The sequence below is a fragment of the Cynocephalus volans genome, chromosome 2 (genome assembly GCF_027409185.1).
Source record: "Cynocephalus volans isolate mCynVol1 chromosome 2, mCynVol1.pri, whole genome shotgun sequence".
Taxonomy (NCBI): Eukaryota; Metazoa; Chordata; class Mammalia; order Dermoptera; family Cynocephalidae; genus Cynocephalus; species Cynocephalus volans.
In genome coordinates this window covers 233,470,318-233,483,514 of record NC_084461.1, presented here as the reverse complement: position 1 = coordinate 233,483,514, position 13,197 = coordinate 233,470,318, and the positions used below count along the sequence as shown (strand labels likewise).

The window sequence follows — 13,197 nt, the reverse complement described above, 5'->3', positions numbered from 1 at the left end:
TGATTGCTGCATTGGCTTGGAGTTTTCTCATACTTTTTCACTTGTTTGGCTGTTACCGACAATGTAGTGATGTGGGTAGGGATGAATATCCCCATCTTACAGATGAGGCGTAGTCCCAGTCACCCAGCTAATAATGTGACATTCCTAGGCAGCCCCTGCTCTGTAGCAAGCGGCGATTCCGGGTCAGACATTGTGTGTGTGTGGCTGAGCTGGGCTGCTGGTATGGTAACTCCACTCCCGTCCTTGTCCCTTTGCAGTTCTGCGGTGCCATCGTGCTCATTTTCTTCCTGGAGCTGGCCGTGGCCGTGCTTGCTTTCCTGTTCCAGGACTGGGTACGGGACCGGTTCCGGGAGTTCTTTGAGAGTAACATCAGATCCTACCGGGACGATATTGACCTGCAGAACCTCATCGACTCCCTTCAGAAAGCCGTAAGCACTGCCCCGGCGGGCTCCCAGGTAGAGCACGTGCTCTCCTGCTTTTGGTCTGTCTGTGACGCTCCAAAGCTGAGGCTAGTGGGGGACACAAAGCGGCCGGGAGGCCACAGAACATGCCACCTCTGCCTGTTGTCATTTCAGCTTTGCCTGCTCATGGTTGCCTCGCCATCCAGGCTCTTTCTCTGTGTGACCTCCCGCATTTGGATTGGGCAGGCCAGTCTAGCAACACTGGTGGCCACCCCCCCCCCCACAGGGGCCCAGTACTCCCCTCCCCCTTTGGGCCTAGATCTCTCCAACTCTGCCCAATAGGCACACAGTCTTCTCTGGGACCTTTGGGCAGAACTCCCCACAGGCCTGTGACTCATTGCCTGAGACTATTCCTGTCCCCTTCCTCCCTGGGACCTTTTCCCCTTCCTGTTTGAGAAGGCAGAGCTGCCTGGAGGAAACTTCCTTAGAAGAAGAGGAATGTAACCTCCCCTCCCAGAATATGTCCCTGGGGCTTTTCCATGCAGTTCCAGGCTGTGGCCTTTACTCCATCTGGTCCCTGTCCCCCCTCGTGGGCAGCTGCACCTGGAGGCTTGGACCACAGCCTTCTCACTCCCCTGGGAGGAGCCCACTCCCTGGCACAGCGGCCCGTGCAAGGCTCTCGTTTGATCTGTGCACTGCCAGAGAGCCCAGCTTCCTCCAGAACTTCTTATATAGGTCGGTTCTGAGAAGAAAATAGATTAGAGAGCATTAAAAATAACTATGATACACTCTCATTATTAACCAAAACTTGTTTACCCTTATTTCGTGTATCGTGGGATCCAGCAAAACCCATTTATGTGACCAAAGATCCTTCCAGTATTGTTATAATTGACCTGTATTAGTCTGTGAAAGTCACCAAATCCTAGTCACCAGGTCCGATGTCCCTCACTGTTCCTTTTCTGTTCTGCCACAGTTCTCTCTGTTTTCATTTTCTCATAGACTTGGGCTTTCTGGTTTCAGCATGCTGGGGTCGCTCCTCCCTGCATCGCCTTAAAGACATTGTAGTTTTCTCCATTTTCTTCTTTTCCTTTTAAAAATAAAACTTCCTAGAGGAATCCAGTATATTATGGAGCTTCCTGGGGTAAATATCAGGTAATCATAAGCAACTGGAACTGTGAAGGGGTGGGGCTGAGGGAGATGGTGTTTTACCTTAGAAGTAAAAAAGAAAAAAAAGGCTGAAACCCCAGTTGTCATCCGCTGTGATTATTGCCACAACCATGTCGCTGTGAGGGCAAGTGTGAAAACAAATTCTGCTCTCAGGTGGAGATGTCATTAACTTCACAAGGATGCTTTCAGTGTATTTGGTTTTACAATTTTTTTAGACAAATGAGGATTTTCTTTGCAGCTACGTCAGATAGTGGTGAGGGGAGGGCAGAGACCCTAGGTGGGGGCTGAGCTTTGATTGTGTTACTGTTCACCCCAGTTGTAACTCTTCCCTTGGGCATAAACATTCAGCAGCTGTTTTTTGTAAAGAGGCAGAAAGGCAACTAGAGCCAGCTTGGAAGTTTCTCAGGGAGGGGGACTCACTGCCCACGAAGTCTTCTCTTGGGTGGAGTAGGGAACTACATCAGAGGTGCAGGGGGACCTCACAGAAAAAGAAAAGCCAGCTGAGGGCTTGTGAGGAGGGGAAGGAAGGGAAAGCTGCAGGCTAAGGAGGATCTGGAGCTGAGCATACTGTGCCCTGGGCCAAGGCCAGGGGGCACCACTGAGCCAGCCCTGTGTTAGACCCCATTACTTCTTACAGGGCTACCTACGTGACATCTTCTAGCACCTCTGTGCATGTGGGAGGTAGTGGCATGGGCCTCAGTTTCTCTGTATAGTAGATGGGGGCACACTCATCCCAGCATTACCAAGACTGACACTCTAAGCTGCGTGGCCATGGCCCTAGCTTGGAGCCCCTAACTGTTCTCAGCTTTTGTGATTATAGAACCAGTGCTGTGGGGCATACGGCCCTGAAGACTGGGACCTCAATGTCTACTTCAACTGCAGCGGTGCCAGCTACAGCCGTGAGAAGTGTGGGGTACCCTTCTCCTGCTGCGTACCAGACCCTGCTGTGAGTCTTCCTGTACCTGGGCATGTGGAGGGCGTGTCCCTCCTGAAGCCCAGCAGTTCCTGGGACTCCCTGAGTGCTCTGGGCTGCTTCTCTCTCTGGCAAACCGAAGGAGTGCAGTAGCCTGCCCCAGCCCAACGCTCTGCAGCTCTGAAATCCGATACCTGTAAATTCTACGAACATTCTTTAATTCTAGGAACATTCTTGCATGGCTCACCCTGGCCCGAGTGTTCTGGGTGAAGCAGGAGAAAATCAGTATTATCCCTGCCTTGAGGGGCTTTCACTCAGGGTGGCTGGACAAGATGCTGTGAATGTAGTGAGCCCTGGTCTGCCCTCTCCACTGGCCTTTCTCTGGAGAAAGTGCAGTACTCAGAAACCCGTGGGCTGTGGAGGAACAAGTCACTGTCTGGGGGACAGTGTCTCAGTGGTGGAGACTTATTTTCTGTTCTTTCTTTCTTCACCTGTTTTTATTCTCAGTCCAGGGCCCAGGTCCTTGGGTTCCAGAAACTGGGCTCTTGGGGTGACCTGTAAAGGAACTCTGAATTTTGCCTGGGCACTGAGCCTGAGCAGAGCTGGGCTCTTTGCAAGCTGTCCCTGCAGTTATGTGATACCTGGTACTGGGTCACAGGGCTCTGAGAAGGCAGAGCATCTCCTCTATTATACCGGCAAGTTCCCCAGCCCAGGAAAGGCCCAGATGTGCCAAAGTTGCACAGCTGGGGTCTGAGGGCTCCACTGTGAGTGTGAAATATACCAGTCTAGTAAGTCTTGCTTTTAGCAAGTATTAGCTTTTACCTCCCAGCACAGGGATTGGCAAACCATGGTCTAGGGACCAAATCTGGCCTGCTGTTTTTGTATGACCTGTAAGCCAAGGATGCTTTCAGCTATTTTTAAATGGTTGAAAGTAAATCAAAAGAAGGAGAATATTTTGTGACTCATGAAAATGATGTGAAATTCAAACTTCGGTGTTGATAAAGTTTTTGTGAAATATAGCAATGCCTATTCATTTACATATGTGTTTTGTCGATGTCTACTCTCATGCTACAGAAGCAGAGTTGAATAGTTGCTCTAGAGACTGGGTCTGAAATATTTACTAGCTAGCCCTTCACAGAAAAAGTTTGCCAATTCTTGTCCTACCCTGAGAGCTTAGTTGGCAGCATGACTGAAGGATGTGAGCTATAATGGAATTTGCACAAGTGTTTGCTGCTGTTTGGTTGTGACTTTTCTAGAGCCTCCTACCACCAGCCTCTCAAGAGAACAAAGGTGACTTAATTTTTCTGCTTTTCTTACAGCAAAAAGTTGTCAACACACAGTGTGGATATGATGTCAGGATTCAGGTGAGAGCCCCAGTGTGTCCAACTTTAAGAGTCTTTTAGGTTAACAGTTACTTAGGCTTTATTTCCGATGGTCCAATTTCCTGATTTAGCACAAGTACAAATTGGAGTGGGAAAACTAGTGAAGATTAAGCTCACAGGTGTGATCCAAGCTGGGAGCACGCTGAGCAGGGGTGCGGTGCCACACACGCTTGCTTCCTGTGCTGATGGCAAGACTCACAAGAAGTGTTGGGTAGAGATTTCACGCCCTGGGAACTACAGTCCTCAAACCTAGCAGCTGCTGCATTAAAGAAGTGGGATGAAAGTTTGGGGGAACAAAGACCGCATTTTTAAAAGGCTCCTTGAAGCCCCAGAAGGCGTCTGTTATAAAGGGGTTCAGGTTAAAGTTGAAGGAGTGTGTGACTTGATCCGGCCTCCACGTAGAGGCAGTGGTGGCAAGGGGGGAGGCTGACCTCAGGGCAGGGGCAGGGAGGGCTCAGTTCTGCAGGACTCTCTTTAGGCGGCAGGGAATGTGCTCTTGGATATGAAGAGAGAAACAAGATGCCACTCCAAAGATGCAGACATAGCCCCTCACTCCCACCCCAATCCTTGCTTTGGTGGCCTTTCGTGATATGAATGACTGCTGTTCTGAAAGAGAGTCGTCTTGGGGAATCCACAGAGACTTTCCTGTTAGCCAGGGACACTAGGAGTGTGTACGTGCAGCTTGGGGAACTCAGAGTCCTTCAGTGACTTTCATTTCACAAGATGGGCTGCTATAGACTGAATATTTGGGCTCCCTCCCAAATTTGTATGTTGAAAACTCATCACCAGTGTGATGGTTTTTGAAGATGGGGCCTTTGGGAAGTGATTAGGTCATGAGGGCAAAGCCCTCAGGTATGGATGGCATCAGTGCCTTTATAAAAGAGGCCCCAGAGAGGTTATTCACTCCTTTTACTATGTGAGATCACAGTGAGAAAGCACTGTCAGTGAAAGGGTGTGTGGGGGAGGGCTTCACCAAACACCACATCTGCCGGTGCCTAGGTCTTGCACTTTTCAGCCTTCAGATCTGTGAGCAATACATTTCTTTTGTTTATAAGCCACCCACTTTGTGGGACCTTGTTATAACATCCTGAATGGACTAACACAAGGACCTGTATCAACATTATCTTCCCCAATTCTGAATTTCATTGCCATATTTATAACCAGGAAAGTTAAGGGCAGCTTCAGGCTGCCGTAACAAAATATCACAGTCCAGGCAGCTTAAACAGCAGAAATTTGTTGCCTTACAGTTCTGGAGGCTAGAAGTCCAAGATCAAGGTGTTGGTTCCTTGTGCGGGCTGTGAGGAAGGATCTATTCCAGGCCTCTCTCCCAGTTTGTAGATGGTATCCTTTTCTGTGCATGTTTGTGCCGTAATCTCTTCTTATTAAGGACACCCATCATATTCGATTAGGGCCCACCCTAATAACCTCATTTCAGCTCAGTTACCTCTGTAAAGAGCCGATTTCCAAATACTGTCACATTCTGAGGTACTAGAGGTTAGGATTTCAACATATGAATTGGCGGGGGGGTGGGTTACAATTCAGCCCATAACACCATTGAAAGTGTGTTAATAGTCCATCAGTGTTACCATGGAGGAGGCTGATAGGGGAGGGGAGCTGGGGCTGACTGTGTGTGTGGGTCAGGGTGGGGTGGTGCTGGGACAGGATCCCCATCCTCTGACTCTCCCCTGGGGGTTGGCATTGGAGGGAGCCGGTTGGCTGGTGACCATGACCTGCTGGCCCTGTCTCTGGGATCCAGTCTTACCTGTGGCGTACACACTCTGAGAAGCCACTGTCCCCTCCTTCTGCTAACTGCTGCGACTCAGAAGCCTGAACCCCTTCTCCCGTTTCCTCTCCCTGTAAAGGCACGTCCCCCTCCTCCAGCCCCTCCCCTTTCTCCAGTCGTGGGCTTTGCTGGGTGTGCTGACCGAATGGATCTTTGAATCTCTGGAGGCCCAAACAGCAGTGGGTTAAAGATCACAGCCAGGGAGCCTTTGGTTGGGCAGGTGATCGCAGTGGCAGTAGATTTCTGCCCAGCAAGGGGCAGAGACTGAGAAAAGTAGCTGTTACTCCTGGAGACCACTGTCATCCTTGGCACCCACCTCCTGGATTCAGATCCCTCATTTCCACTGCACTTTTCCCTGTCTCCGCTGGAGGTCTCTAGGAGCCCAGGGTGGGGACATCATGTGTGCTGCAGGCTCAGGCCCCTGTGGTGTTTCCCTGCAGCTGAAGAGCAAGTGGGATGAATCCATCTTCACAAAAGGCTGCATCCAAGCACTGGAGGGCTGGCTCCCGCGGAACATTTACATCGTGGCCGGCGTCTTCATCGCCATCTCCTTGTTACAGGTATGGCCAGGAGCCCACAGGAACACCTTTGCAGGTGGCCTTTGTTCATTTGAGGAAGGTGGGCCCTTGACATAGAATGCTTGTCCAGCATGGGTATGGTATTAACCCGACAGAAGAAAGAAATCCAGTGGGATATCCAAGGCTGAGTGGTATAAGTCAGCCAGGAGCATGGTGGCTCCCGTAAGTATTGTGTGTCCTGGGCCCAGGACAGGCTGAGATTCTCTCTCGTGGCCTCCTACCTGAAGGGAGGCCCTCTAGATGGGGGCAGGCTGGGAGGGGATTGTGTCCCTGTACAGGTCCTGTCAGCAGTCCTCTCTGGAGGGCCTGGTGGATGCATTGCCTGTCTGGAGGTTGGGCTCAGAGTGTACTCTGGATGGGCTATTATCTGCTTTGGGGTCCCTGCCTGCTGGTGGGAGGGAGGGGAGGTTTTAGTGAGACATCAAGAGCTACAGAGTGGGGGGCAATGCTCTTAGTCAGCTGGGGCTTGAAGACGGCCTGAGACCCAGGAGGTGTGGTCACCCCGGGGCCTCTTCCTCCCTATCCACACCAGACCCTCTGCGGCCCACTGCCTGTTGTGGGTTCCTTTCCCCTGTTGAGGTGAACCATGTTTCACATAAAGAAGGATGTCAGTGGCCAAGGGGGCAGTGAGGTCTGGGGTGAACGGGCTGGCCGGTGTCTGCCAGGAGGAGAACTGGCAGAAAAAGTCAAGAAGATAGTGATATCAGAGAAACCAGGAGTTTCCAGTGCTGCCCAGGGCTTGTGCATAGAAGCTTCTAGGACAGCTGATGCCATTCTTGTGTGGAAAACACACCATTTAGAAAATGCTTGACTCCGACCTAGCCTTGAAGAAGGGGGCTGCCAGCCACCCACACCCACCTTCCTCCTTCAAAGGAAGACTGACAGATGGAAGCATCTAGAAAAGGAAAGGAAAAATTTACTTGTAAAGCACGTAAGGGAGTCAGACTTCAGAAGGACTGGCTTGTCAAATGCAAACGATAAGAATTTAAAGGAAAAAAAAAAAAGCCAAGCAGACTCCAAAGGTTACCAAGTTCACATTAGTCTGTTTATGGTAGAAAGACATCTATCTTCTCTTATGATTTCCTGTTCCCCAAGGTCAGGCTATATCTTCAGACATCAGGACAGCCAAAATCAGGGACAGCCTTGGTTTTATTGTGGAACTCAGGTTTACGGGAAACATTTAAGATTTATTATTTTGGGAATGGGAACCAGTCAGGGTGACCCTGTTATTTTTGGTTTAACCCAGGGACAAGCGTGTCCCACACCGTGGTGTGTGACGGGCTTAGTCATGCTGGAGGCAGGGCAGAGTGTCCATTTTGCTTCCGTTCTAGGCTCTAACAATGAGTAAACTAGACCCTGGGACTCACTTCCACTGGAGGGTCAGTGGTGGCTTCCTACCTGCCCGAGCATGGCTCTCTGTGTCCTTAGTCACGGCAAGGTGGGTGAGGGCGTGGTGGGCCACGGGACACCACCACCGTGTCCTCCGTCCCCGCCCTCTGCCTTTGGGCCCCAACACTGACGGCCACTAACTGCTGGCTTTGGTTTCAGATATTTGGCATTTTCCTGGCGAGGACCCTGATCTCAGACATCGAGTCTGTGAAGGCAGGCCATCACTTCTGAGAGCAGAGGCGAGCAAGCAGAGCTGAACCATGCCGTGGAGGCCAAGGCCCGCCGCTGTCCTCAACCTTATATCCAGAAGGAGAGAAGCCAACACACTCAGCAGGAGCCAGCACCCCGTCTTCAGCATCAGCGTGATGTGACCTCTCTGTTTCTGCTTGCTGGTGCCGAAGACCGAGAGGCCCCTCTGACTTGCCCGCACTTGTGACCACATCCTTGCTGGGATCTACCCAGGGGCAGAGAATGTGTCTTTAGGTGGGGGTGGGTGACTCTGAGGGACAGACAGCGCTCCTGTGTCTGCAAGGATGTCTTGCCTCGTTCCTCCTGGAGCCCATGTGCGTCTGCAGGACACCTGGCCTCCTCACCACTGATGTCCACATGTCTGCTTTGGGTCATTGGCGCTGGTCTGGAGGCCATCCACATGTGTGGGTGGGATGTGGGGAGGGACCAGCAGGCGTGGATAAGGCTCCTCTCCATCAAGTCAACCAGCACTGGGCCCCAGTGGACCTCTGAGTGCCAGCGGGATCTGTGGCAGTGCATTCGTCAGGGTCGTTTGCAGGATCCTCAGCTGTGTCCAAGTGAAGTAAGCCCGAGCCTCTGTGTGGACTGGTGCCTGGCAGTGCCTTGTCTGCTGCCCCAGGAGCATCAGCCATTCTCCCAGGCTGAGAACTGCCTCTGTTCTTGACAGCAGTAAGCCCTGATGGCACCAGGGCAGTGGGCACAGTTCTCTCTGAGAGCCAGTGCTCCTTTTCTTAAAGTTGTGTAAATAGTTTATTTATAGGGGTAAGAATGTTCTCACACCCTTCCTTCATTTCCTCTTCCTTTCCTCTGGCATTGTCCTCTAAGCAGCCTCGGTGTCTGGGACTGAAGCTGTCCCTTCCAGTTCTCCTCAGTGTCTGAAGAACCAACCCACACCAGCTTCCTTCCCATCCACACGTGTGCTCCTGTTCCTCCTTGCACCCCCTTCCCGACACCACTCCCCGGCTTGGCCTCACTGACTTCTGGTCTTGGTGCTACTAAAACTGTCACTCACAACTTGAATGCTGCCTCTCACTCCCCACTGCAAGGACAGCCTGGAAACTTCAGCCAGGGCTTCTCTCACAGCCACATGCCAAGGGCTGGCCAGTCTGACGTTCGCCTGTTGGTGGAGAGAGAAGCTCTTGTGCAGCCAGGCCCTGTGCTGAGCCACAGACCCTCAGGCTGCAGCTGCATAGAAGTTCGGGAGGTTTTGTTTCTAGCTTTCGTGGTTACTGCCCCCACTGGGATATCTGTGGTCATGGGGTCCACCCTTCCTGTCAGGGCTATTCTGGGGCTTGCTCTTGGAAATGAAGTCTGTCTTACATACTGAATAACCCCCCCAGGGATAGCTGGGCCTTTGTCCATCTTTGGCTGGGCTACTTTCAAACGCTTCTCCATAGCCTGTACCGGGTCTGTTCTCTTCGTTCAGGGCTCGAGTGCTTCCTTCAGCTACTTGCCGAAGTGCACATGCTAGTGTGGTGTGTACTGGTGGCCGTTTGTTGATGATGATGATGATGATGATATACTTTTTGTTTTTTCCAATTTTCTATAGAGTAGGGGAAGAAGAATGCTTGTGTTTTTAGGAAGTGTGATGCTTCTCTTTGACTGCTAGACTCTTTTATGGAATATATCTTTTTTATTAATGCGGTTGTTTTGGTCATTTTTCTTTTGGGTCACTGTCAAGATGGTGCCAAGCATCTCGATAGTGAATTTGGCTGCCAGGGGAACCAGTGAGATAGGGCATGACTGGACCTTACACAAGGGTAGACAGTAAAGGCAATCTGTCATCTGCACAATGTGGCATGCATTTCACTAAGTGTTCTTTGTTGTGGGTTTTTTAAGATTCTGTGTGGTGCCACTTTCAATTGCCCTTGCTATGCAGGCTACAGCTGGAACAAGCTGGCTTGTGGCTTAGCTACCCCCAGCTATAAGTGTACGCTGGAGGAACTCTGACTCCATAGGCCTGGAGGAAACAAAAGAACTTGGGGACACTGGGTTGGAGTCTGGACACTACCTCTGTATGAGCCGCGTGACCTGACTTGCTGGCCTGTCTCTGGAGGGGGTTACTGGCAGTTTCCTACCTCCATGCACTGGCCTCTGACCCAGCCTGCTCTGGGGGAGCTGATGGCCGCAGACCCGCCCCTGCAGAACACATCATGTGGGCATTGTGGAGTTGGGGCAGCTGTGTAACTTTGGGAGGAGAGCAAAGGTGAAGGACATGTTTAAGTAGCTACTGTTCTGGCGAAGTTACCAATTTTAGGGATCCCAGCTTTGGAGAAGGAGTGAGTATTCCTTACAAAGATCTGAGACAATTATTTCTTCATTCAGCTTTCTTCCTGTGCTGTGCAGCTTCTATTCCAGCAGGGGCTTCAAAAGCATTATTTAATTAGTACCAAAATAAATGATCATCTTGAACTGTAATGTTATCACCTCAAACAACTTTTAAACTAGTCTTTTTTTTTTTTTTTAATATGCATAAGTAAAGTAATCTAAACACAGGAGAGTGTAAAGTGAAAAGTATGTCTTCTTTTCCTCAGAGGCAACCGCAAGTAAGTATCCTTCCAGAAGATGTCATGTGTACTCAGATCTTTGCACAAATGAGAATCATTTTACATAGTATTCAATGATTAATTTTACATAATATACTGATCCACGGTGCTTTTTTGTGGTCATCCCATCCATTGTAGGACTGTGCCACGATCAAATGGACCTTGCTCTTGTACCAGGGAGTATGTTTACAGTTGCAGGTAACAGAAAGCCTAATTCAAACTGGCCTAAACAATGAGGGGAGGTTTTTGGCTCCTGAAACTGGAAAGTCCAGAGGTGGGGTGAGTTTCAGGCTTGGTTTAGTCCAAATGGCTCAGTGACGTCAACAGGATCTGGTTTCGTTTCCTCTCTGTTCTGCCTTGCACGGTATCCTCATCATTTGTCCATCGTATCTTCAGCGTGGACAAACCTCTAGCTCCCTCTGATGGGAGCGGTGTGGTGGTGAAGCCGTTGAAGGAAGGGACCCCCAGATACCCCACTCCGCTGTGCTTGTTAATTCCACTTAAACCACGTGGCCAGGAAACAGTTCTATAGGATGTGGAGTGAACACTGTGGATGCTGCTAACAATTCCCGTCACACTTTTGTGGATGGACGTCTTGGTTGTGTGCAGTGTTTTGCTCTTACAAGGCCTGATAAGAAAACCCCTCCGTATTTTGTTATTGGAGTTACTTCTTACTAGGGTTCGTAAGAAAAATGTGTTTGAAAAGGAGTTCTCCAGGGAGATGGGCTCGCCTTTTAACGAGTGGGTACCTGGGCTGGGGTGTGCCTGTTCCTGCCAGGCCATGGCTGCTGTATGGGAGAGTGGGTACCCTGAGCCTTTTTTTGTACAGTGGGGAGTAATAACACCCCATTCCCTCGTGGGGCTGTTTGAAGTATTAAATGAGATTAGATAATGTGTTTAAATAGGTCCAGATTACTGAGTATGTACCTAAGAAATTATTGCTAATATAATTTTTATGATTGAGGGGATTTTATCCATGGCTACCTGTTCCCACCAGGCCAAGCTGCCTGGGTCACAAGTAATACAGCTCAAGTTTTGAGCCGTGCTGCCATGAAATGATCTACTTACTTGTCCCTTTAGGAACAAGGCTTCGAGGTCTGTGGAGAGCCTCAGGTATTTGGAGTTCAAGGTCTGTTTGCTTTCTGTGCCATAGGGGTGGGGAGGCGAGAGGGGGTTGTTTCTTGCCTGGAGTGTGGATCCCATCAGAAACCAACACAGCTGGAGAGGTGGCCCCCGAACTCCTGGAAGCAGCAGAGTGGCCCTCACCTGCCAAGGAAGCCAGGGTTGCCACAGAGGCCCAGGGGCCCAGGAGGGATGGTCTGTGGAAGAAACAGCATTAGACGCTCTTGGAGAGGGAAAGAGAGAAGCAGGCATGGCACGGCCTGGTTGTGAGCATTAACGTCTGGGAGCTAATGTGTTCTGAAAACTGTAGGACATCATGTTTGGATGGTTGATGGACCCCATCTGGTCCCATGCCTCCTGGTAAGGGGAACAGAGGCCCAGGGAAGTAAGTGCTGGGACTTGCCTGAGGCCTACGAGTGAGGGGCTGGGTCCAGTGGAGCAGGCCTAAGGCTGAGTGCTTGTCCCCACACCTCCCACAAGTGAGCATGTCCATATCCAAGGTTAGGACGGCTCAGCAGGACTGGGAAACCCAGGGATGGTGCTGGCTCCATCAGAGCCTCCCAGTCCTCACCCCCTAGCCCTGTCATCGCCTGTCTTCACCCTTAGCATCCAGCCATTTCAGCCATGCTGTGCCTTTGCAAGGAACCCAGGGTTGCAGGCCGTGTTTTCTTTGGGGCTAAGCAGTCACTCAGCTATCAGTAGGAAGAACCATTGTGTTTTTTCCTAGTTTTAGATTTTTGTTTTGTCCTTTTGTTGTTGTTGTTGTTGTTTAATTAGCACAGCTGTGGTTCAATGTGCAAAGAATTGGAGAGGACTGAGCACCCTGTCCGTTCCAAGTTTCCTTCCACCTCATATCCCTCTGGCAGAGCTCACTTTTAAGATAAGACCCAGGCAGGGAATCCAAAGGAACCAAGCTATCACAGTGAAAAGCAAAGCCTTGGTGGGGGAGGGGGGTAGAGCATCTTGCAGGTGCCCTGTGTAAGGGCCAGACACTGTGGGAGGTGTCTTGGGGACACTGGCTGTCCTCTCTAGTAAATGGATGCCTCAGGCCATGTCTGCCACTCAGAGAGCCGAGTGTCTGCAAACCTGCTTTAGATCTGTCTCCCCTTTCACTCACTCCTGCAGGTACCTCAACTGCAGCATCCAAAGCTGCTGAACTTGTTTTCTTTTTCCCCCACCCCCAACCCCCAATCCCATTTGCACCCCAGCCTGCTCCTCCCCTCTTCCCACATCTCAGCTAAGACCACTAAATCTACCCAGTGGCCAAATCCAGAATGAGGGTATCACCTGGGCTCTTGAGGATGAAATAAGCTCAGAACGTCAGCAGAATGTTAGGTCAACTATTCTAAAATTTAAACACCTCATCTAACCAAAAGTTAGATGCTTCACTCCCTGGGTCAACCATCACAACAGATTTTGGTGTCATTCTCCCCTTTTTTCTTCTGAACGATTCCTAGGACTCACCTTGTTTGCGACACGTGCATTCAAATGTCTTTTGAAGCACAACTGCATTTGGAAGTGCACTTACCTCCCTTCTCAGTGGATCTCAAAGCGGTTCCTGGAAGCTGCGGGAGATGGGAGGACTTTGGTGTAGTATAAAAGAATGTGTAATGGATGTTCTAGGAAACTGGGGTGTGAGGTCCGCAGCCCTTCGCTGGTGAACTATT

The 13,197-nt window shown here is 50.5% G+C and overlaps 1 protein-coding gene across 4 annotated transcripts in view; it reads left to right on the top strand.

Moving 5' to 3' along the window:
* TSPAN14 (tetraspanin 14) overlaps positions 1-9,502 on the top strand; it is a 55,918-nt gene extending 46,416 nt beyond the window's left edge. For 3 of the 4 annotated variants that reach the window (XM_063086752.1, XM_063086751.1, XM_063086754.1), the window contains 5 exons: positions 258-455; positions 2,389-2,514; positions 3,801-3,845; positions 6,087-6,206; positions 7,773-9,502. In XM_063086752.1, the coding sequence (XP_062942822.1) occupies positions 258-455; positions 2,389-2,514; positions 3,801-3,845; positions 6,087-6,206; positions 7,773-7,844 (561 nt within the window). In that variant the 3' untranslated portion in view covers positions 7,845-9,502. The remainder of the gene's footprint in view (positions 1-257; positions 456-2,388; positions 2,515-3,800; positions 3,846-6,086; positions 6,207-7,772) is intronic. The other variant, XM_063086753.1, reaches the window with a different exon arrangement.
* The last annotated feature ends 3,695 nt before the right edge of the window (positions 9,503-13,197 follow it).